Genomic DNA, 26,559 nt, shown 5'->3' on the forward strand with positions numbered 1-26,559 from the left:
TACTGAAAGGATATTACTGATTTCTGCATGCCTTGTACAAGAAACTCTAAATTTTTATTCCCACCTGCAATTCACATGTTATTCAGCATTCCTGCTCCTCTCCAACCACAGCCTTTCCCTTTCCACCTCGTCAGAAACATTACATCCAGCTCTGCTTGGCCCTGAAAACTCGATAGGGTTTGCCACTCTTCACAGAACATTTCTGCTGGGCCAACACTTTGTGTAGAAAACAAAACAACAAAACAAGCCAGAAAACAGCATAGTCACAGTCACAGGATCTAAAGTGTTTCATTAGTTCTCGTGACTTTGTCTATGGTCCCAAGTTCTGGAGCCATAGATTACAGAAGAATTTTCATCTTTGCAGCAAAAAAATAGGAGGTTGAAGCAAGGCTTTGGTGTTCAAACTTAGAAGAATGAAATGTACCACTGTTTTTAAGCTCATGTGTTTTAGGGAATCCTTGCTTATGGTACGTTAAGGTTTATGCTGGCAATGTAGCAACTACTGAATGCCACCCAACAATTTGCTACATTACTGTTGTACCTCTTTATCAGAAGGCTTCATCTCATCACTGTTGTCCTGCAGTCCCCACCATGGCTCTGCCCCAAACTCCACCTTGGACTGCACCGCTGCTCAAAGAAACCTCCATCATTCAGAAGGGGAAATGCACAGGAAAGACTGGCAACACTTTTTCCTCCACACCCAGGTGGTTTTGATTTGGCAGTGACTCCAAATGTCGTCAGAGGACTTCTGGGTAGAAAACATGCAAATGGAGGTCTACCACTGACCATTCCTCCCCTCAATCACCAAAAGGCAGGAGCAGAGAGCTCCCTCATCAAAGCTCCCGCCAGCCCAGCAATGTTTCCCAACCACCCCCTACTTCCTGCCCTCCTTGCAGAGAGGTCTACTCTACCACCCCTAATCCTGGCGGGTGAAAACGAGCTGCTGTCAGGCCAAGAAACTCATCCATATCCCACTTCAGATTGTGATCTCTAACTGGAAAGTTACTATTATGGTACATGAGCAAAAGCTTTATCAAAAAATGTTACACAATTAAACACCTCAGAATTGGTTAAAACTGAGCAGCATGGTGCCCACCAACAGAGGTGCTTAGGCTCCCAGTGAATACAGGGGACACATCAGACATGCACCTTTTCTTGTGCAATACCATGCACTTAGCAAGGTTAAATTCCATCTGCCTTTCCAGATTTACAAAAATTTACAAAAAGGAGATTATAACTAAATGGGAAAAATCCTAGAGGAGAGAATTTTGCTGTACATAGGTGTTAGTATCACTTACATGGGAGCTGGAAAGAAGGTTCAACCAGTTGCACCAGTTGATGAAGCAGTTCATTTGCACCAACTGATGAATACCATGCTTCCATGAAAACTATGGGGTTTGCCTTTCCTTGGCCAACCACAGTTTGAAGGAAGATGTGGGTGACCATGTGGGGCTCCTCAGAGCACTGAAACCTCCAGCATCCCTGGTTAGTAGTCATGCTGACCTTCTCTGAACAAAAACAGTCTACTCACTGACTTTGGAAGCTGTTCAATGAAGAACTGGTTTTTAGCATCACCAGGGAAGTAAAACTCCGTTAGTGTAGGAGCCAACTATCCCAGCAAAGCCCTTGATCCATCCCACTCTTCCATGATAAAGACTTCCCATGGCTTTGCTTTGGGCTTTTCCTGTAGGGTTTTCTTATGGAGTGCTTAAAAACCTGAGCTGTGGTGGGGTCATAGGGAATAAGTGGTTGATGAGTCCCTTTGAGCTCAGCACCTTTTGTTCAGTGGCCTGTGATTTGCAGACACTTTGCCTTGGTGATAAAGGTGATCCCGTCCAACTGCATGCTACTTTTTAGAGCAAAATTCGATTTCTCTTGTTTACAAAGTATTGCCACCATTAATACAATTTATAGGTTATACTAATTCCTTGGTGTAAAATATTAAGTAATCCCCCCGACACACTGTGTTTTCTTTAAGTCTTTAGCTAAAATCATTTTATAACATTTGGGCTGTCGCCAATACTATGTTCCTTCACCTCAGCTCCTTGGTTTGCTCAGATTTCTGCCAGATTTCTTAATTCCTCCTCATGCCAACTGAGATGATGCAGGATGTCCGAGCCAGTACCATGCTGCAGCCTGTCAAAATGTGATGGAAGATGGCCCTGAAGCCTTCCTTGACTTAAACTGCAGCTGTCATTTTCCATCAGTGCCCACTGTTGTAGCTTAGCTCCTGCTGTCACAGCACCCTATGCAGAGTTGAAGCTGTGCTTTTTGCCACAGGTCTCCACTTTTCACACAACTGACACTTTTGAATCTCCCTTCCCTCCCCCCAAAAAAGCTCCCGTTTTCTCCACTGACTTTTTCTTCTCTGGCCCTGTCCTTCTGTGCCTAAGGTCCTACACAGTTCTCTCCCCTCACTCACACTTTCACGCTTTCAGCAGACTTATTAAGCCATCATTAGTGGGAGTGGAAAACAAAAGGATTCAGAGGAACCTCTTCCCAGGCTCTCAGTGTCAGATGCAGAGTATTTGCAACGGGGTAGGGCTGGCAGCAACATCTCCTCAGCATGAGACCCTGCTCTTAGGATGACACTTCATCTCTGCTGACTGGGGAGCACCATCCCAAGTGGGGCTGGTAACCACAAGCCAGGCTCCCATTATGGTACTGGCCACACATGCAGCAGTACAATGAGAGGCAGCAGGTGGGTCTGAACTGAAGGGCAGGGAGCCCAAGGAAGAAATTAGATGATACCATTCAGCATGCTGAGCGGCAATCACAGGACACCAGATGCATTGTAGCTGCCAAATTTCTGTAGGGGTCAGGAAGAGAGGAGCAGCATGGAAAGGACTGCGGGACACCAAAGAGGCTCTACTATGTTTTATAAGGAACACTTTTCGTATGGAAGGACCAGTAGAAGAAAAAGTGCACATTTGTTGGAAAGTGCCAACAGCAGACTAGCTGCATCCCATATACCTCTTACCCCTTTACACTTCTTTTCCTAATCCCTTTCAGTTACATGTCAATCTCTCAGACAGGATGAAAACTGGGAATAGCTTTTCGAGAGCAGAAGCTGGCACTCTGGCTTTGTGTCAGTCTATGTGAGAACTAATTCACTCAGAGTATTGCATTTTTTTCAGTTGACTGCAAGAAAAATGTCTCTCAAGTCTCACTGTTCTCCACAAGGCTGTAATGCACATAGACCTACACCAACAGAGCAACGTGGCTTGATGGGCTGACATTTGCCAAGGCTGGTTTCACTGTCCTAAACTGTTAAAAATCATGGAAAATTTTTACTCTGCCCTTCTATCTGTAGCAGCATTTTCTATAACAGGTGAATGCCATGGAAGCCTTCACATATTTCTCCTCGCAGCTGTCTTGTTACTGGGGAAATGTACCCCAGTACAATGACTGGGCTGCCCAAAGAGATGGTGGACCTGAACCTAGGTCTCCTTGCAGGCATACGGACGTGTCCCCAGGTTCCTGACTGCACAAATACAAATCTTTGCCCCAGGAACCTTGCAATACTGCACATAAGAGGCAGATGAAGCAGAGCAGGAAAACAATGGGACAGCGCAAAGCCAGTTCAGACCAATGATCCACCTTCCCCTGTATCTTGCCACCAGCTATTCCCAAATTTCTTCTATTGCTTTCCTTTTCTGTTGCAATACCAGGCCTGGGTTTGGTGTTTCCCCCTGCCTCCCACCACACTCACACCAGAGCCCACCACTGGCAGTGTCCCAAGCAGCTGTGACACAGGCCTCTCTCAGGGAGGCTGAGCTGAGCTGGGCATAACCCTTCTATCCTCCCTTGTCCATCTGTCTGCATATCCCCCCCTCCCCGTCCTGAGCCCACACTGCTCTCCCTGGCACACACAAATGTCCATGCTGGCAAAGCCCCTTGGCAGAGGGGGCAAAGGGTGGCCAGCTCTGTGCCAAATTCATTGTTGTACACCCTGCCCTTCCCGCCTCAGAAAAGCCTCCTGCACTTTGCCTGGGGTAAGCTGGCATGAGAACTCCCCATGGAGCCCTCTCCCATGGCACCAGGATCTGTCTCTGTCCTTATGCCCCCTTGCGCAAGAGTGGACAGTGGATGGTGCCAACTAAACAGGTCAGTTGCTGCTGGTTTAGGGCTTTTATGTGTGGAAGAATTACTTCAGGAATGGAAAATAAAAAAAAGCTAAGGAAACAGGAAAAACAAATAAAGCTGATGTCCCCATGGTCCTCAGGCAAAACCAAAGCTGCAAGGAAATGAGAGAGAGATGCAAGAATGGGACGAGTGTACATGATACTTCCTTACGCATGCTCCTGTTGCCATCCCACTCAGGAGACAATGGCAGCCAGTGTGCCTGGGGCTAGGCCCACTGTCCTCTGCCTGCCAAACAGCTGGCAAAATACACTGAATCGAAGCTCAGAGCATGCCAGAGATGGACATACATCAAGATAACTGTATCTGCTGTCCTGGTAGACAGAGGGAAGCTATGTCATTTGCACGCGTCAGAGCTGGAGCTACCCGGGAAGTCCTGATCCTCTCTTAAGTAAGCTGACCACTAAAAACAGGGGGTCCCCTTAGAAGGCAACATCCAAGTTAAATGGCAGATAGAAACATACTCATTAAGCTGTGAGATAGCGTTTCCCTTTCTGTCACATGAAAGATGAGTTCATTATAGAACATCCTCTCTCAAGCCTGTAGGGAAAAGCTTGGAGGCTCACAGATAAAACAGATTGAGTTATGTCTTCCTTCACTTTCAGTGAGTACAAATACAAGGATTTTTATTGTCTGCAATGTTAGCAACATTGCATCTCACAAAAGACCTTGCTCATTTATCAGCTTTCTTTAAAATCTTTTGTTCACAAGCCTGCTTGTGTGTGAACACAGGAAAAATTCAGCTCTATCTAGTATCAGCCCGCAGCTGTTCAGTGACAGAAGGACTCAAAAGCTATGGATGTGAACATGGGAAAATCCACCAAAAGCAGAAGGAAGACACAGTAAGCAACAGCTGCATAACAAGAATATGCTGTTTCTGTAGTGTGAGAAAACATAAAAAAAACAAGCTACAGTTACAGTGAGCATCAGAAAGTTGTCAGCAAACATTATAAGCTGAGAAGTAAAATTACTTCTTCTAACTTTAGGTATCTGATGTTCTTCTGGACATGTGTTCTGATTCTCAGCAGGATTTGGAAACTCAGAGCCAGGAGCCAGGTCCTTTAAACCATCTTCTAAGTGCTGGAGTCAGCAGATTTCAATCTGTCCCTGACTTTCACAGGAAAAAGGGCAAAGTGAGCAAAAAAAAAGTGACCTGCAGTCCCCCAAGCCTGCTAAATCCTTTCAAAACCCTACACATAATATTCTGATTATTCATAACAGGGCTGTGTTTGGGTCACAGCATGTTGGCCCCATGTGCTTTTTATGCTTCTTTAAAACAAATCCCAGGCACAGTAGATTTCTAAGCGTGTTCTCAGGACACAGGTCTTCCCTCAAGTACTTTTCCCCTAGACACACAGACAGAACCAGAGACCAATGCTGGCTTTCCCAGCTCTCCAAAAGTTTCAGCTCGTATTTCTGCATGCACTCCACCCTTGTAAGCCCTCTACTTTTAATTTGCCACCTCAGGGATGAACAAATACATAGCAGATCGACTGTGTAACATTTGTAAAAATAATTACTATCTATTTGAGATGTGCAAGAAAATATATAGAGCTAAATAAAGCAGAAGAGCCCATCTGCAGTTCCTTGCATTCAATTCTTCGCTATCCTTTGCCAGCCCTTTTCCAGGCACTCTCAGGAGGACCTTGTTTCACTCCTGCACAAGCTGCTGCCACATCAAATCGAAACCTTTCTTCTGCAGCTCTCATTAACAAGTACTGTCTCATTATAAAGAATCACAGAATCATAGAATGGTTTAGGTTGGGAAGGACCTTAAAGCTCATCCAGTTCCAACCCCCTGCCATGGGCAAGGACACCTTCCACTAGGCCAGGCTGCTCAAAGCCCCATCCAAAAGGACTCTTCTGCAGAAGTTTGTTCCTCTTTTCCCTTTTTACCTTCCCAAGCTTTCTTTGTATAAGGCTTCTGAGCCCTGCTTCTAAGGCAATGCTTGTCCCTCAATTCCAGCCTGCTTCAGAGAAACTGGGTAGCCTGACCTTCCCCAGGATGGAGCAATTCCTTTGTTATCTGAAGATAACGAGCTCATTCAGGTGCCAACAGTCTCTAATAGTCCGTCTATTCATGGACAGAGAACCCAGCTCCACTCCCTTTTTTCCGAGTGAACCGTTTACGAGATAAGGACACAAGAAGACAGTGCTAGAACATAAAGGTGGAAAACACCTATAAAATGCAACTGCTATTTAAAAACACTACATATCCTGTCCTCTCTGATGAGGGAGATGAGTCTGTTTAGGTAGTGCTCTGACATCGGAAAGGCAGTACTGCTAAGAGATATGCTGCAAAGCTCCTTTAGGGTGTTGCTTTATACAACAGAGCCTCAGTTTCCCATTTATAAAATAGAAATGATGCTTCCAAATCTGCAGGTCATTGTGAAGCACCTGTTCTGAGGACGGTGATTGCTACCAATGAACCTTATAATTAAAACTTTGAAACCCAAGAAAGAAACGGTTCATGTCTGGGCACCGGAACAGCCACCCAGGCAAAAGGTCCTCTAGCCCAGTGCCCTGCCTCTGCCAGTGGACAGTACCTAGGGAAGAGTTGAAGAGGATGAGGAGCTAGCAGCATTGCCCAAGGAACTAACTGCCCGTTCAAAGAGGCTATCGCCATGTCAAGAAGAGATGAAAGCCCAGCTGAGAGTTTTAGCATACAGAGAGATGAGACAGCAGCACAACAGAGTTTTGCTAGGGGAACAGATTTGCAACATCAGGGATGAAGAAAGAGCACAGCTCAAAACAAGAATGAAACTGAGCAAGGAGACAATGGTGGAGGTCTGGAGGCTTCAGTGAACGAAAGCAGTGTGGAACTTGTGCTAGTGGTTTTCTTAGTTAATAACACATTTTAGTTCCACTTACCAATAAAGCCCACATCTACCAATAAAATCCACATCTACAGATCCTGCACACTACATCCTGAGCTACATGTACAGAGTTATGCCAATGGACAGCAAGAGCCTGTCACTGCTTCTTGCTGTTTTTCAAATACTCAGGAAACTTCAAGGTGATGGACAAATGTTGCAGCCAGGCAAACTTTGACCTGGCACAAGGGAAGATTCTTCTTCCCCGAGAGTGGTGCAGCACTGAGAAAGATTACCCTGAGAGGCTGTGGGATCTCCTTCCTTGGATATTTTGGCTAGACAAGGCCCTGAGCTATTCAATCTAGCTTGGAAGGCAGCCCTGCTGTGAGTGGTGGATTGGACTAGATGACTTCCAGCCTACTCTTTCTATGAACAGTGTTTCTCTGTGACTTAGATACATTTACATCTAGTAAGACAGCTGAAGGGCACCAACACCCTTTAGGGAGCATTAAGTCATGCATAGGAAGTTGTGTATACCTGTGAATACCAACTTCGGAATCAGGGAAAACAGCAACCAAGGAAAGGGTTTCCTAGTCGAGGGCAAGCCAAAATGTTGTAGAAGCGAGGCAGCAGAGCTGCAGGGAGAGAAGAACGTTTCTTCTGATAGCCCTGGAGAGAGGTAGCCCTTGAGAAACGGCTCACCATCTCCCAGCTGCTGCTGCAGTGTTTTGCCCCCATGGGGTGATGGAGGAGCCTTGGGAGCTCTCCAGGAGCAGCAGCAGTGGATTTCACAGAGACCTCTGCGAATTTCTTTCCACTCCAACAGGAGGGCAGCTATCATTTCAGCCACCCTCCTGTCTCAGTCCCTGCCTAAAAGACCTTCTTACCCATATCAGGAGTTTTGCCCAGACCAAACAGGAACTCTTCAGACTTTGGATGTAACTCAGACAAAGCAGACACATCTTTCATCATGCTCAGTTGGCCAAACACTACCTGCATGAAAGTGCTGGGAGCTTAGATCTGAAATGGCTGGGGCTAGAGCCTGAAACAAAGATGTCCATCACACCATCACACAAAGGCAAAGAGACAGTCCCCGAGGTCCTTGTTCCCCATTACCCATGCAAATGCCCAGCAAAGCCTCAACAAGGGCAGTAGTGCTGAGCATGAGGACTTTGGGGAGCAAGGGATGCTAAGGAGGTCACAGTTGAGAGAGGTTTCATACCATCCCCCGTTTTACTGTTTTACTTCTCAAGAAAACCATGTCTTCAAAAAATGTGTGGCACCTGACAAGTGACTGAAGCCTGGCTGTAACTGCCACTGTGAAAAGGGGGACAGCCTTTCAAAATGCTTTAATTTCATGGCTAACTCTAAAATGCATATTTCTTCAGTTGTAGCACACTGCTGCTGAGACATGCTGTTACAGGATTAAAATATGCATTCCCAAAAGAAAAGGAGAGAAAAAAAAGGAAGCAAATTATACTACTGCATTCAGCTGGTCGTTAATATTCTATGCTATGTCATGTTTTAGGCTATTAATGTTTTAGCAGTAATTAATTTTCCCAGGTGCTGGTGTCATTGACACAGAAGAGACTAATAATCTGAACTATTCATCCATGGGAAATAACTTTTAATTCAGCAGTTTTGGAAGAGGAAATAAATTAGTAAATTTTTTTACTTCAGTAGAGGGCATTTATTGACCCTGTTTTATTTTGGTTTACTCTTGTTTTGTTTTCTATGTGCTTGTCTGCTTGTCAGGCAATAGAACTTTATTCGTTCCATTTATTTGTTTGACCACATTAAGAAGACCAAAGGCAACAAATCTAGACAGTGTTTCATAGTCCCTGGAATGCAAAAGAGACACCCAAAATACTGTATCAATGGCTATGTAAGCCAGAATACTTGTGAAACGAGTTATTTCTTTATGGGTGGTTTATGATGCTTTTGCAGAGGAAACAAGCCAAGTGCTGAGGGGAAACTTAGTTTTTGTTCCCTTTAAACCACCACCTATTTTCAGAACTCGTCTGTGCTTTATACATCTGCCTTCCAATATATCCCCATAACAAGTTGCCACTTAACACAGTCATTCACATGGCTTCCAAAACAAAATCACATACTGATGTACCTCCATATAAGATATCTCGTCAGACTATATATGTGTCATATGTTTCAGCAAACTATTCAGTGCGGGAATCTGTGTCAGGATAATTCTCTTACTGCAGATTATCAGAATCATTACACATACCTTTAAAATACAGCTGCTTCTTGGAATAAATATTGTGATTATTTAGCAGCTCATAGCAGTGTTAAAACAACTGAGGCATGTAGTATCCCTTCCCATCTCCCCATAAAAGGAGCAATTTGCTCTGAAGGGCTACCTCTCCCTTCCCTGTCTGTTTAGACCTGGGCATGCTACACACATATATTAAATGTAAAATCTTTGCCTCAGTGTAGATGGAAAGAAAATAAAATGGAATTGAAGCTCCACATCTGCGACCACAGAGAAAAGTCAGAACATTACTTTTGAAGGAAGGTGTGTGACAGCAGGATGCTTCAAAAATTAGAGAACAGCTGAAGTCTTGGGTACATAGTCTTTTATTAATCTCTTCTAATAGTCTGGAAAGCAAAAATGATCATGCATTTAATGTCAAAGCCAGCATTGAACTAACGACTGATACAAACCTCCCAGAGAGCAGGGAAATCACATAGCAGAATGCAAGAGGTTAACAGCAACGTCTATTTTAAGCAGAAAAGTGAGCTGATTCATAAGCAAAGGAAACAAAACAAAACAAAAAAAAGGATTCGGTCACCTTCAGATCCTATCATACTGTTAATGATGGAAGAGATATCTACAGCTCATACCTGCAACTTGCCAGAACTGTTCTTGCTCTTTCAAATATCTTCTCCAAAAGACAACTTTTTTTCCCCCCACACCACCTAGTAAGAAAGAATAAATGATGGTGTTTCTGTACAGTTCTGCATACCAGGGGCCCGATCCTGTAACAAATGTCAAGAGCTCTCCCTTTCAGTTGACTTCCTGGCATGGGGGAGGCACCTGTTATGTGCTCCTGCTCTCTGTAAACCACTCACAGCCTTATCATCCAGCTCATCAAGGAGAGGATGGAGTCGGCAGCACTCACTGCAAGGGACGTGGCACCCCTGCAAGATAAGGCTGTGGCACCACCAGAGTTAAGCAACACAAAAATTTCCCTGTTTCCCATCTAATGAGAAAAATCCCAATCCAAGACTTTCAGCTCCAGCAGAAATTTCTCATTGCTTTCAGTTCCTTTGCTGCAGGAAAACTGTGAGATCTCACCTGAATACTGAATGTGCCCATGTTATCACAGGCTATAGGTTCTATACAGATTGACAGATGAAAAAATTTTAAGGCCAGAACACATCATGGAGATTATGTATCTGATTCTGGGCTTGGGTTACACACTGGTCACACAACCCCACTCAGTAACTTCTCCTCCAACTCTGCAACTGCGATTTGTGGTACAATATATTTTTTTAAGGTTTTAACCCACCTAACCTTAAAAACACAGTCCTGAATAAAATATCAAGGGATTAGTAAAGTTGCAGTTAAAATGTTCACTTTGTGGTTAGCCTAAATGTACCGCTACCTGCTCTACCACCCTAAATCTCCCTGAATTTGTCTAGATTTCTCTAGTTTACATTTGTGTCAAACCTGGGAGTGTCTTTGGGCTGTGATGAATTTACAAAGTCTTCCAGCCTAAAACATGATTCCCAGGTATATGATCACTCTTGAAGCTCTTTTTGGAGTCCCTACCCATCTCACCTAATGAAGGAATCTATCAGTGGAGCTGTGCACTCCTTGCACTGGGTATTGCATAGATACAGTCTCTCCTTTCTGCTCTATAGAAGTTTAAGCCAAGGAATAAGAGAGGATAAAGAAGAAACTTTGCATAAACCAGAAAGGAGTAAATAATTAAAAATATGTTAAGCAATCACACAGAATTCGTTAGTTAATGCTGTAATTGTTCTGCCTGCATAAAATCACCCTCTAAAGGCAAATATAGTTTTATTACAGGATATATTTCACCTGCTCAGTACTTATGTTGGCTGTACTTAAGGTGGCTGTAACTGATAAAGCTGCCACTACTCAGGTATTTAAAGCTGAAAATTGCCTGTACAATTAAAAATAACTGCTTGAAAATACATGGGCAGTGTGCAGCATTTCCTGCAGCATCCAAATCCTCTTCTGGTCTTTAATCAGAAACCAAAGGAAAGAAAAGAAAAGATAGTTTTTATCATATTGTTCCTGCACATCACAGAATTAAGGAATTTACCTTTGAACAGCAAAAAAAAAAAAAAAAAAAAAAAAATCAGTTATTAAAAAAAGAAAGAATTTAAAAAAACAAAAAGAAACCACCAGGATAGACTGCTTCCAGTGACTGAAGCTGGAATGGTTTATTCCAAATCTATTGCATATTTTATTATTCACGTATTTGTTTGCTTTCGGGGCTTTCCTCAGCTTGGACGGTGGAAACACATTCATCTGTTTCTTTTTTGGCTTCCAGTCGGTTTCACTTTCAGATTCTCATGTTTCACACTCCAGCCTTCAGGTTTCAAGCACTGCAAGGGAATACTTACTTCATTTAAACAAATAAAAAACCTGTGGCTGCCGGGGCGCACACACAACATGCGTCTATTGGTCTGCGGTTCGAATGCAAAGCTTGATCTCATACTGTCCCCTGAAGCATCTTCCAAGATTGTTCTCCGGGATGTGCAGAGAAAAGAAATTAAATAAATAGAAATGATGACGAATTAAGGATCTATTTTTAAAAAAGCCAAGAGTCGCCGCGTTTTGCAGCGCTCTCCGACTAACATCAACAAAATGCCATTACACAGAACAGATTTGATGGTAACTATGTGTCACGCTGATGATGAGGCTCCGTGACTCCAGACTTGACGACCCGCAGAAGAGGGGTTCCCCAGGGCAGCAGCAGGGACTGCGGCATTGCCCCCCGGCGGCTGCGGTAAGGCTGGGAGCGGGACAGCCCCTTCCCGCCAGGCTGTGAACGGGGAAGGGGAGGAAAGGGGGGGGGGGGGCTGTCCGACCTCGGGAGCGCTGATCCCACCGCGGCCGCGGCTCCTCGCAAGGCGCAGCGCTGCTCCGCGGGAGCGCCCGCCTAGGGCTGAGCGCACGGTAGTCCCGGGACCGCCGGGGTAAAAAAACACCTACCGGCGGTATCTGATTGAATCATTTGTGCTTTTGAACGGGCGAGGCAGCTCACCAAAAGATTGGGAGCGAGTGCGAAAAGTAGTTTTTTCTTCCTTTTTTTCTTTCTTCTTTTTTTTTTTTCCGGAGGGAGGGTGGCATTTAACATATGGCACTCGGTAATCTCTACACGGAGGCTGTTAAAACATCTGCTGCCTCCAAACGCATGCGGCAGCGCCCGTGGGCACGGGGACAAGGCAAAGGGGCACATCGGGAACCTTGGCTTCCGCGGCCGCGTTTCGGAGGGCCAGTGTTTCCCCGTTGGAAAAGGGTACCGCGTATACAGAAGCCGTCGCACCAGGGAAAGCGGTGTTTGGTGGTGTTTTTTTGCTGCACCTCCACGTGCAAAGCTGGCATGCTTCTATGTATTGATTTAGGTTTTGGTTTGTTTTTTTTTTTTCCTAAAGGGAGCCTCCCATCCCTCCCAGGAAGGTGGTGGGGTGGCTGCGGCCCGCCCGCGGGACCCGTGGCTGCCACCCCCGCGGCCGCCCCGTCGCGGGGTGCAGGGGGCCGCCCCCATCCCTCCCCCGGTCCCCGCGCCGGCAGCCGCGTAGTGCCCCAGACATCACCCCACTTCGGAAAGTCCGTGCCGGACAATTAGGACACCCGTTGTCCTCCCGCCCGAAACCCACATAAATCACAATCGCTGCATTGTCGGGCTACAAAGCCAGACGGGAGCGCTTATGAATTTAAGTTTGGAGAAGGAAAACGTGCGCTGACACAACACGCTCCCTGTTCACAGGAGTAGCCAGGAAGGGGAAATGAATGGTGGAAGTTAAAGAGCCTTTCATTGCGGAGCACGCCGCGACGCAGCGGGTCCCCGCTCGCCGCCCTCGACGTACGCCGGGGGGTGCCCCCTCCCCGCTCCTTTCCTTCGCCCTCGTAAAACGCGAGCCTTGCTGGTCAAAGTCTGCCCAATTCCGCCTACAGCGGGCTCGTCCCCGGTAAGCTCCCGCCTCGGGGGGTGCGGGTACGATGGGCCACACACGGTGCCCGACAGCTCCCGGACGGCGCTGCTGCTGCCGCGATTCGGCAGTGGCCAGGAGCTGCCCGATTCGGTGACGGGACGGGAGGTGGGGGCACGGAGCTGATTCTGCGGGGAAATGCTGCTAGCAGCGCGTGCAGAGGTCGGCTGTCCCGGGCCGACTCCGAGTTACCGGGGCACGAGGGGGAGAGGGAAGGGGGAGTCCTGACGGCTTTCTGTCGGCGAAGTAGCAGTGCTCCGACAGGCGGCTTAGGTGCCGAGCCGTCCCAGACGGTTTTTGCAAGGGCTGGAGTCCGAAGAGATGCAACCCACGGCACAGCCGGTCCCGTCCCTCTCATCCGTTTTGATGCAGAGGGGAGAGAGCTGGTGTGCGACGGGACGCGTTTGTCCGCTCGCGGGCAACAACGGCCGGTAGCCCGCCTTTCCCGATAACAGCAAGGACCTTGTGGCTCCCGAGACCGGCAGTGCGACCAGGTGACGGGGCTCCACTTCGCCCCCTGCCCTTCGGGGCTGCTTTCGATGCCGGGCAGCATGCGTCCTTAAAATAAAATCTGCCCGGTAACAATCAGCGCGCAGCGGCGAGAGACCCAGAGCTATTGGCTATGCAAATGGAGGGAGGGGAAGCGGCGCCCCAAACTCCCCACTCACTCTTTTAAGGCGGTATTTCTTTCCCCGTCGCCAAGCCCACCTCTGCGGTGTCCCGGCGGGGGGGGGGTGGGTGGGAGGTGGGGGCTGTGGGGCAAGACGGCGGTTCCGGGAAGCGAGATCCTCTTATGCCCCGCGGGGCCGCTTCGCTGCGCGGCCGCCCGGGCAGCTCGTCCCCGGCCGGCCTCGGTCAGCTCTTTCCCCTTCGGGAGCCTCCGCTCGACCGTAGCAGACAGCGGTAGAGACTTCGCAAAGTTGACACATTTTGCAGGCGGGGAGCGACTGCGACGCCGGCGAAGTGCGAGGAGGGTGCAAGTCACCCGGTGCGGGACATAACTCCCCTAACATATCCCACCCCATCCCCCCGCCAACCTCTCTCCCTCCTCCCTCCTCCGCTCCGTTTCCTAGAAAGTTTTATCAGTGTCGTCGTGCACTGCTAAAACGGTTCGCCTGCTAGAAACGCCTACATGTGCCAGAGGAAGCAGCGGTGATTATTGTTAGATTGCACCCCGAAAACGCCGGGGAACCACCACCGCTCAAGGATCAGTGGGGTCTTTTTCGGGTTTGCAGCAGGCTGCAGTTAGCACGGAGCCCTGTCCCCCTCCGGCTGCAGATTAAGGGGGTGCGGGAGGGAAGAGTGGGTCAACGGCTTGGGGGGGGTGCGTGTGGGGTGTGGGACGGGACCCCGCTAGGCCATGGCATCCATCGCCCTCATCGTCGCGGTGGGTATCGAGAGGGAGCCCTCAGTTTCTTGCTACAAGAAAAGGAGGGGGAAATAGATTCAGACGAGCTCCCGCAGAAGGAAAGTGTGGAGCGGATTTCATTTAGTCGCTGGAAGGAAGCAAAAGAGAAGCTGTCATTTGTATGTGTGTGTCCCTATACGAGGGCCTCCTGGTTCCTTGTTAGCTTATGGGGGGGGGGGGGGGAAAGAAAAAAGCGTTTGATGTTACGTCTGACCAGCTGCTGTTCTCCATAATAACAAGAGAGAGAACTGCCTGCCCCGGCGAGTTGCGTCACTGCCTCAACTTTAGGCTAGAAATCAAGAGAGGGAGAGAAGGGAGGCAGGAGCGGGCTGGAAAGCCCTGCTGCCGCCTTCCTCCCACCCACCTACCCCTCCTCCTTTACCCCCTCCTTTCCCCACCCCCTTCCCCCCCCCCCCCCCCCCCGAAAAAAAAAAAAAAAAGGAAAAGGGAAAAAAAAAAAAGGAAACCTTTCCCATCAGAGAAAGAGGGAGATCTCTTTGGAAACATGGAGCTGCTGTGCTGCGAGGTGGATCCCATGAGGAGAGCTCTCCCTGACCCAAACTTGCTCTACGATGACCGCGTTTTGCACAACTTACTAACCATAGAGGAGAGGTATCTGCCTCAGTGCTCCTACTTCAAGTGCGTCCAGAAGGACATCCAGCCCTTCATGAGGAGGATGGTAGCCACTTGGATGCTGGAGGTTAGTATCCCGGCGCCTTCCCCCGGCCCCTCGGTGCGGCGGGTCGCGGGCGGCAGCACCTCCGCCTCGCCTCGGCCCCCCTCCCCCTGCAGCCTCTCGGCCCTCCGGTCGTGGTGGGGTTTCTTCTTCTCTGAGTGTGTGTGCCCCTTCTCCTCCCCCTCCTGCGCTCACCCGGTGCGGTGCCGAGAGGTGCGGTGGGGGAAGGGGCGCAGGGAGCATCGACAGCCCACGGGGGAAATCGCCCTTTCCGGGGGGCTGCTGCAAAGCGGGGTGCAGGAGGGGAGGAAGCAGGGGATGGGGGGTTGGAAAAGTCATTTGCAATTAAAAAGCAAAAGAAAAGCCGCCTCCGGCGGCGGGCTGCCGCGAGCGCTTGGGAATGAGGCTTTTCTGGGAAAAGGGAGCTGCGCCCGGGCAGGGCAAGGGACTGGGGGTGCTCGGTGCCCCCCGCGTTTTGCCCAGCGAGGGTTTCATGCCCACGTATGCAGTGGTGAGGACGTGCCTTTTTTTCGCCATGTTGCGTTGCATGCAACTGTGCTCGGAGGCTCCGAGCCCGTCTACCCCCCCCTTTCCAGAAGGGGTTCGGAAATGTATCCCGCCGCCGCGCCCCCTTTCCTTCTCGGCCTGGCGGGGATCTGTCGGTAAGCCAGAGCTGGCGGCGAACCCCCCCTTCGCCCCGATACTTCAGGCGGGGCGGCAGCGGGCCCAGATCCCCGCAGTCTCTCTTGCCTTGCCCTGGCCCCACCGCCCATCATTTGCCCTTTCGGATCTACTTTGGGGGGGACCTTTCCCGGACCAAACCTCCTGCGTTGGAAAGCCCAGAGCCCCCGCTTGGTTTTCATGTGCGAATTTTTTTTTTTCTCCCTTGCTCCGATTTTTGGTAAATTTTTGAAGTAATTTTTCGCTCGCTCCTGCTCAGGCTCTCCCCACCCCACCTCGCCCTCGCTGTGTCTCCCGTCCTTCCCCCCCCCCCCCGCCGGATCGGGGGCGCAGGGCTGGGGGACGCCCCCCGAGGGAATTTTTGCAATTGTCGGAAACGACAGGGGACCGTCCCGGGATGCCATCAGCACCAAAACCGGGACCCCCGGGGAAGTTGTGATATTTTTATCGATTTTTTGAAAATATGACGAAATCAAAAAAAAAAAAAAAAAAAGTAAAAAATTGGGTCGCAAAAAAAAAAAAAAGTCGGAGACTGCTCGCTTGCTGCTGGATGGGGCTCTTCGGCTCTCCCACACAGTGTCTTGAATTCATTTCTTACTGAATGAACTAAAGGAATGTGAAAGCCGATTGACAGCCTTCCCAGCCTCTCCAGAGATCTCCCCCTCCCCCAAAATTTAGCTCCCCGGGAAACAAAAATAGCAGGAGCCATAGCGGGGAGGCAGTGGTCTGTTTCGTGGGATCACTCATTTATTTATTTTTTCCTTGTGTCTTTTCTCTCCTCTCTCCACCCCCATCCCGCTGCCCCGTCCTCCCCACGCTCCCCTCGCTTGCAGGTCTGTGAAGAGCAGAAGTGCGAAGAAGAAGTTTTCCCTTTGGCCATGAATTACTTGGACAGATTCTTAGCTGTGGTGCCCACTCGAAAGTGCCATCTGCAACTGCTGGGGGCAGTGTGCATGTTCCTGGCCTCCAAGCTGAAAGAGACAATCCCCCTCACAGCCGAGAAGCTGTGCATATATACGGACAATTCCATCAAACCCCAAGAGCTGCTGGTAAGCAGCCCCCCCCCTCCCCTTCCCTCTTCACCACCTCTCCGGCAGCTTGCCCTGGCCGCTTTCTTCCTTCTCCTTTTCTCACACGGCGAAGCCATCACTTGTGTCACCCCCCCCCCCCCCACCTTCTACAAAATCACGCTTTCCATGTCAAAAAGTGCTGAACACTCGGAAAGGGGGCGACCCGAAGCCGCAGGGAGACTGGTTTGGGGGACACGTGCACGCACACACACACACGCGGGACTTCCCGGTGGGCTCAGCCTCCTCCGCAGCCACCCCAGCGGCGCTTCCTGCCCCACTGGTGAAGGGTTTTGCCATGTCCGTGCCGTGTCCCCCGTGCGTGTGTGTGCGTGCTTGTGTCCCATAGACCCCGGTGGGTGCGGGTGTTCCCGCACCGGGGACCTCGCCGGGCAGGCAGGGCGCCTGGGCGCACGTGCGCGGGGGGCGGGCGGCGCGGCGCGGCGGCGCCACCTGGCGGCAGACACGCGGCTCCGGGCGTGACTTCACCCCTTGAGCGGCTGCCAGGCGGCCCCGCGCCCCCGGCGGGCGGGGCGGGCGTGAGGCGGGGAGAGGTGAGGGGTTCCCGGCCGTGGCCCGGGGCAACGGGAGTGCCTCTCCCTGGTGATGGAGCACAAGGGGATGGGGAGGGTATGGCAGTGGGATGGTGTCCGGGAGGGGCCGTGGTGCCCGCCGGTGAGTGGCTGGGTTGTGAGGTGGGGAGCCACAGCCCTGTGTCTCCACACTGCTACCCGGTAGGTTACCACTCGTGCAGGTGGTGAGGTAAAAACGCATCTTGGTTAAGCAGCCCCCGGTGTAAAAGGCCATATCTGGTAGTTCAGGATCAATTCGGGCATGGTGAAGGCAGAAAAAAAACACCAGCATTATTTAAGGGAAGAGTGCTTCGTGGTGCAGAGCACCAGGCAGGTATTTATGGCTCTGGGTGAGATGTGTTCTCAGCTGGCTGTATGCTCATGGATCCTGGTCAGTGCACATCGTCCGGCTGGATCGCAGGAGAATTTCTCCTGTGAATCAGTGGGCGAAGGCGGTGGGAATTCCCCCAGGGAGGGGTTGGGAGCTCCTGCTTCTGCAGAGTGAAGAGTTGTGTGCTGCAAACCCTGACATGGCTGTGGCACGCATGAGGAGTCCCGTTCGTGGTGAATGCTGTCAGTGGTACATGCTGCCATGGGAAGTGCTGCAGCCCCCATGTGAGAAACCATGGAAGGATGTGCCTACCTTTTTGTGCCACATGAGTTTAAGCATGTATTTTAAGTGCTTCCCTGTATCATCTAGGTTAAGTGCTCTTCTATATCAAAACCTGTGGCATTAGTGATGTTGGGAAGATCAGTCCTTAGTTAACGTAGTTGCCATTATGTGCAAACATTTTATGGGTTTTCTTGAGGAAGCAGAAAAACCCAATCTATCTTTAGGGGCCTTTTACATATGTGAACATGAGGTTTTCCAGGCTATGGAGAGCTCTTTCATAATCCAGTAGGAATGTCCGTAGGAAAGTAACTTGCTGTTAAAGTGGGCATCTATTCAGAGAAACGACGGCAGAAATGGCATTGTGGGGTCCATGTTTATGGTTTCTCAGCAACGCCAGTTGACATCTCCTCAGCTGCAAAAGGGCTGCTTTTTTTTCAACTTGCCAGCTCTACAAGCTTAGCTGGGGCTCCCCACCATGCTGAGCTCCATCAGCCTCACGTATCATCAGGACTCAAGAATCAGTGCATGGAATTTAGTTAATAGCTAATAGTTGATGCATGAGACAGAAGCAAGTCCAAGGCCTGAGCTTTGTTCACTGCAGGGCACTGTGAGGTATTCAAAACCTATTTTGAATGTTGAAGGATGCAGGTCTAGCCCTGGTTGAACCCCACGGCTAGATGTGTTCATTAGGTACTATTTCTACACGTAATCCCGTTGTAGGGAATAGCCAGTAGTTACATACCCACCCAAGCTTTTATTTGATTTCACTGGGAGTTTTGGGTGTACAAAGAATGTGGGAATGTATCCTGCATGATATATTGGCAGATAATTTACACAGGCTACTTCTTGGCTGCATTGTGTGCGTTTCCTTTTTGCAAAGCCTGTCTTGGAGTCATTTAAGTACCATCAGATTTATCTGCAGGCGCTTTTGAATACAGTTTTGGGAGAGAATGCCATCAAGCTAACTTCCCCAGTCTTGGAAAAAAGCATGCATATCTAGGTCATTTTTGTGCATGGTTATCCTAAGGGCTTTAAATGGCTATAAAGTAAGGACTACAGCCATTTAAAAAAAAGTTGCTAGGAAAGGACCACAGTGACCTTGGCAATATCTAATTGCAGGCTAAACTTTCTGGGTGGGCATTCAGCACTGGATACAAAAAAAAAGTAAAACCTTGGCAAGAGCTGCCAGGTCTCATTATTTTCAGTAGAGCTTGACATTTCCAGTGTTAAAAAGAAAAAAAAAAAAAAATAAAGTCAACAACTTCAAAGCACTAGGGGCATATGGAAAAAAATGTTTGAGCAAGACCAGTTCAGCAGCGATATAATTACAATCAAGGAAATAGGTGACAGGGGCTTTGGGAGTTTTTTTTCAGTACTGCTTACAGCTTCTCCCTTCTCTCCACCCTGCAGGAATGGGAGCTGGTGGTGCTGGGGAAGTTGAAGTGGAACCTCGCAGCTGTCACCCCGCATGATTTCATTGAACACATCCTAAGGAAGCTGCCTCTACCTAAAGACAAGTTGCTTTTGATCCGGAAGCATGCACAAACGTTCATTGCCCTTTGTGCCACAGGTAGGCCAAGGTGTTCTGCTTGTACCTGCTGCTTGCTGTGTGGTTAGGAGGGCACATTAATTTCTGGTGGTACAAAGGCTTTTCATTCCTTCCATCCTTACATGATGCGGGAAGAGCACTGAAGCTGGTGGGGCAGTTTGCAGAGGGCATCATGGATCAGGCTCCAGAACTACAGAGAAACAATCCTTGCAGTCGGGAACTGTAGTGCAGTTGCAGTCCTAACTCCTAATAATGTGCAGTTCCTTTCCAGTGAAGTCAGTAAGGCTGGAGTAGATCATATGATTTTCTACTTTGCCCTGTTCACCATTTTTTTTAAGAGCCGCAGGTTGTAAGGACATATGTGGGACAGCCACAATACCAGAAGCTGTTACGACACATTAGCTCAAAATGTGTTTGGCTAATGCATTAAATTAGTGTGTTTGTAAATTTTTCATTAGCTGGATGCTGTCCAGATAAAAAGTAAAAATTGTATTTTAACATGTTTGTGGTGCTGCCACATTGTTGAAGCATAGGGAATGACAGTTATTAAACATTTAGATGTTTCCTTCACTCCAAGAAAGCAGGGAACTATTACACTCCTCTTTTGTTGTATGTTTGGATGAATAGTTTCTGAAGACTTAGATGGGAATAACTGCTTCTGTGGAAGAGCAGATTTGAATTTATACCTGTCTGCAAAACGCTTTTTTGTTTGTTTTCACAGTGACTTTCACAAAATAAATTTACTCTTTAATTTTCATCCAGAGGACTAACATTTAGACCATCTCTTAGAAGCTAGTCCTGGAACAGACAAACAGCATGCAGTGTTTGACAGGGTTATCATCAAGTAGTACATGGCTTAGTGTTTGAATTCATTACAGATTTACATACCTAGTCCTGTGTGATAGGAACTGTTCTGTCTGCATATTTGCAGAGGGGAAAAGAAGATGGTGCAGCTTTTGGGTATGAATGTCAGTGCTATGCCTGCTGCTTTCTTTTACTATGCAGGCTGATTTTGCCTACCTCAGGTGATCTGTTTTAGAGTTGTATCTGGGCAGTGTTAGGGTAATTGACTTGGTTACCAAGATGCTCAAGCTTTCCATTCGTTTCCCATCGCTGCATGATCCTTTTCAGGCAGAAGACCCTAGGACTCAACAGAAATACTGCTGGAAGTCTGCAGGATCACTTTTGGTAATTCATCAGACATTTCTAGACTAATTAACTTTTTACATCAGGGTTAATCTGATACGTGAGCTTTGCCTTCTTTCTTTGCCTTCTCATGATTCATTCGCACTGCGCTTTTTCTTCTTTCTTTCCCATGTTTGTCTGGATCCTCACAATGCCATCAGCCATCATCCTCCAACATACCTTGATGTTGTCTTCCAGACCAGACCAATCTTCTCTCTCTTTTGTTCTTCCATTGCTTTTGCCATTTTGCCTTCTACATTAGTGGTTTTGGGGGGTTCTGGAGCTTGGGTTTGTTTTTTTTTAATCCAAGAGGACATTTTCTTGAGTAACCTAGATTTCATTGTGATTTAACTTTTGAAATTCTTCTCTGTAATCCTTTGCCCTTGAAGTTTTCTGTGTAATCATACCATTGCAGGACTGTGGGCCATGAAGGACTTTCCAAAGTCCATGGTTTCTTTCCACTCCCTCCATGAATTCATTGATGGTTAGCTCCATGCGTTGCTAGTTCATTTACTGAGATCCAAAACAGAAAGAGTTCCAGCCCTTAGCCCGGTCATGCACTTGTCTCATGTGCTTCCACTGTGTGACTTGCTGCTCATGTTACGCATCTCATGCTATGCATGAACCAAGGTCCTCCAAGTAGAGTTTAAGAAGACAACAAGTTAGAGTTTCTTTCTTTTCTTGCAAATGAAAGACATAATTGACTGCACATGGATTTTCCTAAAAGACAGCACAACATGATGCTGGCTGTAGATTTTATTTTCTTATCCGATTTTCCGCAAACTACGGGGTTGTCATTTGATTTTGAGAAGGACCCACAACCCCTTGCAGTTTTGAAAGCAGAGGTCTTACCCAAGCCCTCATTCCCAGTTTTCTACCTCATTCGCAGTTTATTAGCAAGCTACTATCCGCATTTGCATTATAGAAATGTTGTTACTGTATTTCACTGCCACTCTTCTCAAAGTCATTCTTGCCCTCCTTGGTGAAGAAAAGCCCCTTCTCATCAGACTTCCTTCCAGATCCAGTTGTCATTTCCTTTTCTTGTCCCATTTATTGCAGAGCTGTCATCGGCTGCTGTGTTTCTTCTTTCCCTTTCTCCCTCAAAGCTTCCGCTCTCCACCAGCTTGGGTTAAGCCTGGTGTTTCATTTCCCCATTTGCCTTCTTTCAGCAATATGACCTCCTTTCACATGTGGCTGCCCCTTCCCTTGCTACCTCCCTCCATGCGTGTTTTTAGCCTGGTTTTCACTCTTTACTGTTACCAGACCTGACCTTGCTGACTGGCTAACAGCCCTGGTCTGGAGCACAGAAATTCATCTATTCTTATTTCCTAATTCATCTCATTGCAACTTTCTCTGCTCTCAAGTACTTTTTCATCTTCTTTAGTGTATCATGCAAAATCTGGCATATTTTGAACTTTTTCCTCTAGCCTGAGTTCTTCTTCGCCAACTGCTCCATTTTACTTTCCCAGCCAAAGCACAACACCAGAAATTCCCAAGTGTTCCCTGCCTTTGCAGAGCCACTTGTGATCCCATCCTGCAACACTTTGGGTCAGCAAACAGAGAGGGAAGCAGCCATTAACAGTTCTGGATGTTGGGCTGGATGTGTAGGATCATTTTGATATTCATCTCTATATTCTTTCTGTTTGAACGTTACGCAAAAGGAGGTGGTACTTCTTTTGTATATTCATCTCAGTCATGGTTTATCATTCTTGCATTTTCTCTGTTTCTCTGTATTTTATTTTGAGGCCAGTTTCTGAAAGAAGCTGTGTGGATATAAATCCAAAGCCTCTCCCCAGTCCTTGTGGTGATTAATGATTCACATGAGCATGACTGAAGCTGGAACATATCCTTCTTTGCCCTTGGTCCCATCTGAACATATGGCTGCTGAGCAAGACAGAAGCTTATTCCCTGACTAAAAAGTTTTCTCTTTTGCTTGCCCTGCACTCAGTCCTTTCAGGAGCCTACTTCTCCACGGGAAGGGGCTGAAAGTGGCATCTCTCCTGCAACCTGTCCCTGACTGTGCTGACAGCACTGTGGCTGTGCAAACAGGGCACTGTCATTGAGCGAGAGCTCAGTCTGTTGGCTGGGAATTTCCTGTGCTTAGGCCAGCTTTCTGCCAGTTGCCTTGCTCACTGCCCAATAAGAGTGTATAGATTGATATGCACTGGCATAGCCTAGTGTGTTGCAATGTCATTTCCCACTGGTGGGTCCCTATGCAAACTAAAATCTCCTTCAGGCGTCTTTTGAATTTTAAAGACACTAAGAGGGTGCATCTGGAGTCCTCGTCTTTACAATATAGCTTGGCAGAATTTGATGTTTACTGCTTACTGTTTATCTGTGAGCCCAATGGAAATAATTCTTTTTTTACTTTCTGGGATTACACTGTTTTGCTACTTTGACCCTACCTCCATCTGTTCCTTGCTTTGCACCCTTCGTTCCTCCTCTGTCTGTTTACACAGCAGCACTCCACAGTTTGGAAATGTATTCTCGGGGACTGCCCACTTGCTTGTACGTGCCATGCTCCAAGCCAGGGAATTGCTTCTGGAGTAGTGGGAGAGGGCACCAGTTACAGAGCTGTGTGCAGAGCATGCCATACTGGCATTGAAAAGAGAATGTGCATTGTTGCCTCAGCTTCAGCATGCTATCCATTTCTTCTTCCAGACTGTTCAGAGTCACAGATGCCCAGCTGCTTCCCTATGTTCAGGCTTGTGCTGCAGGCTCGAGCCACTGTTTTGGCTCAGGATACCCCTTTTTATGTCAGAACCTGTAAAGGAATGGGTTTTGAAGGAAGGCAGGCTGTGTAAGTCAGGCTTTCAGAAAGAGGAGCTCTGCGTCTCTGAACGCAAGCTGTAACGGAGGGAGCAATCTCAGTGAGGAGGTTTTAAGTGTTGTATTTAAGTGGCGTGCAAAACTTGCAAGCAAAAAGCTTTGCTGGCTTGCAGGGACAGAAGGCAACTTGTAGATCTCTAGTCTCAGCCCTTTGCACGGTCTCTTCTGTGCTTCAGCTGAGTCCAGAGGCAGGTGAGATGTTCGCATGATGGATACAATGCAGCATCTCATAGACTGATGGCTTTCAAAGCCCATGTCTGCAAAGAGGCTGAGAAAGAGGAGGAAAATTTCAGCTTTAAGTCAGTTTTGTACAGAGTGCCAAACCTCTGCCCACTGTTTCTGGGACATTAATCATCTACATTTGAAAGCTGAGAGGCTTTTTTATAAACTCCTGGGCCAAATCTTGGGTCCTTACTCAGACAGAAGTTCTGTGGAAGTCAATGGGAGCGTTGTTTAAGCAAAGACTGCAAGATTAGGCCCACAACCCTAGTAGTGATGTGGAGGGCAACCACACAGAATGCCTTGTAACAGCAAGAGGTATGTTTGGTCCTCAGGGCTCCTGCTGGGAAGGTCTACTATGCATCCTTCCCCTCTCAGCCAATATAAGAGTTAACTGGGCTCTTCCACTAGCTTACTTGGGCTCAGAGGACAGAAGTGTGGTAGGAGTTTTCTTTGGGAGCTGTTCTTTGGAGAGGGAAAGAAAGAAGTCCACCGAGGCTTTGTTGTGTAGATTAATCTCTTAGAAATAAAATATATGTTGCAAAGTGGCCGTGGTTGCATGAATACTTCTTGCATGACAGAAGAAACAATAATACCTGTGAATTCATTACCGCTCTTGTTGGTTCTTTGGAGAGGCAGTATATGAAGTTTTCCATCAAAATGAAGCCACAAGAACCGTGAAAGCTCCAACAAGTAAGCAGAGCCTGGGGAATTTTTCAGATGAGCAGACTCCTTAAGTTGTAGGATCCATCAAATCTGGAAAGATGAGGTAGAAGGAAATGGAGGAAGAGACCCTTTTGCTGATACAAGCTGGCATAATTCCAGCACTTCCAGATAAATTATCCTCTTTCAAGTTGACCTCTGACTAGCTGCAGATCAGACCTTTTCTGGTGGTTCAAGTGCTAACACAATCCTGATCCTTGGTTAGGCTTCCTTAGTGAAGGTGTAGAACAAGTGAAAATAATAATTGGTGCAAACAGTTGTTCAGAAATAGTGTTTTGTAATCAGCTAATGAGCATATTGTAGTGATTGCTCATACACTTTACATAGACTGTCCATACACTGTGTTTCCTTGTCTGTACCTCACTTGGATGGTTGTGATGGAGCGTAAGTGTTTAGGATACTTTAGACCCATTTGTATAAAGGCCAAATACTTTTTCTTTACTGTAGTCCCAGAACAGAATTGAGTGTCTGCCCTCCCACCTACTCAAAAGATAGGAGCAGGTTTGCATCCTATTTCACTTGACAGTTTTTGTTTGGTTATACTTGGCATTTCCATGCCCTTTTTGAAGGGCTGAAGAGTCACATGTTTTGCCTTGAAGAAATACTTAACATGGGTAAAACTTGAGTGTCTTGTAGAAACATGAAAGCAAGCTGAAAAAATGGCCAATGCAATTAAAACCAGCTGCATTTGGGAAAAAAAAAAGTAACACACTGATATTGGAATTGCATTTGGATCAAAGAGGCAAGAATTCATTAACTACTTACGTTGTTTCCCTCAGACCTTTCTTTTAGACTTAGTTTGCAGAATGTAAATCCAGGCATATCTTCATAGTACAGTCACTGGCTGTGTGAAGTTTGAGGCTGGGTGAAATTTGATCATTACCTATGTAGTTTTAAAACCCAGTATTTATGACTCTCATAATTCTGTTTACCTGATGGAGGTAACTTTCCCTTTCTTCTCCTTCCCACCCCTTACCCCATGAGAATTACCTTCCTCAAGCCAGCAATTTTCAGTTCTGCAGTAGAAACTCTGAAAACAAACCTCTGTCAAATTATATAGCTTAAAACGGGCTCTTAAAAAAATACCAGCCAGTGGCCAGAGCAATAATAAGGGTCATTGTAAGAAGATACAGAGTTCCCACCTGGCTTTGGCACACTGAGCACGTTCAGCCTGGATATTTGTCAGTGCTCTTTTCCTTCCGGCAGTTTTCATTTATTGGCTGCGAGTTAGGGCTTCCCCTTGCAGGACCTCTCTGGGTTCCTGCCTCCGGTTCCCTCCTGCTTTAGACTGACTGTCAACCTTGCATTTTCCTGGCTCAGAGGTAGTGAAGTCCACTGGATCAGGAGAGAGCCAGCAAAACAGCTCAGCTGCAGTGTGTGTGCAGGGTCCTAGAACCTGACCATGGATTACTTGTGGCACACCAGCAGAAAAACATCCTTGGCATGTGATTGTGTTCATGGCCTTGCTGTGTAAGCTCCAGTTTGAAAGCAGGGTGCGGGTTTAGGGCAGCCTTAATTTGCTTGGTGCCTCCAGCTGGCTGGTCCATAGGTGGCTGTGTTTCAAAGGACACTTTTTCTTGTATCAGCTCTTTTTTTATTTCCAGTACTCAAGTCAGTGGGGTTATGCAAGGCTGGTCCTTTGTTTTTGTGGTCCTTTAAGAAAAAGGTGATACTGAAATGGGATAGTTTCTAGTGCTTATTGCTAGTAATAGAAGGCAAAGCAAGTCTTGCTTTCTGATAATGCAGTGTCTTCCCTTGAAGTGTTCGTGTGCTCAGAGTCTCACAGACTACGCATTGTTGCACTACTTCTTTAACTGTTACTGAGATTGGTTTGTACTTTCCCATGGAATTGCATAAATCACAACAAAGTTTGA

General features: G+C 47.6%; 1 protein-coding gene and 1 long non-coding RNA gene across 2 annotated transcripts in view; one reads left to right on the forward strand and one right to left on the reverse strand.

The window, feature by feature from the left end:
• Positions 1 to 11,372: 11,372 nt before the first annotated feature.
• On the reverse strand, positions 11,373 to 15,311 carry LOC133281126 (uncharacterized). The gene is made up of 2 exons (XR_009747390.1): positions 15,172 to 15,311; positions 11,373 to 11,552 (listed from the first exon to the last, which is right to left on the reverse strand). It is a non-coding gene; the product is annotated as an uncharacterized LOC133281126 (long non-coding RNA).
• The window catches only part of CCND2 (cyclin D2), a 36,420-nt gene continuing 24,846 nt past the window's right edge, over positions 14,986 to 26,559 (forward strand). Inside the window, exons 1-3 of the mRNA XM_061476341.1 lie at positions 14,986 to 15,271; positions 16,762 to 16,977; positions 19,591 to 19,750. Coding sequence (XP_061332325.1) covers positions 15,077 to 15,271; positions 16,762 to 16,977; positions 19,591 to 19,750 — 571 coding nt within the window. The 5' untranslated portion in view covers positions 14,986 to 15,076. The remainder of the gene's footprint in view (positions 15,272 to 16,761; positions 16,978 to 19,590; positions 19,751 to 26,559) is intronic.

The sequence above is a fragment of the Pezoporus flaviventris genome, unplaced genomic scaffold (assembly GCF_033815535.1).
Source record: "Pezoporus flaviventris isolate CSIRO_AGI_PZ_B2104156 unplaced genomic scaffold, CSIRO_AGI_Pfla_v1 ptg000096l, whole genome shotgun sequence".
NCBI lineage: Eukaryota > Metazoa > Chordata > Aves > Psittaciformes > Psittacidae > Pezoporus > Pezoporus flaviventris.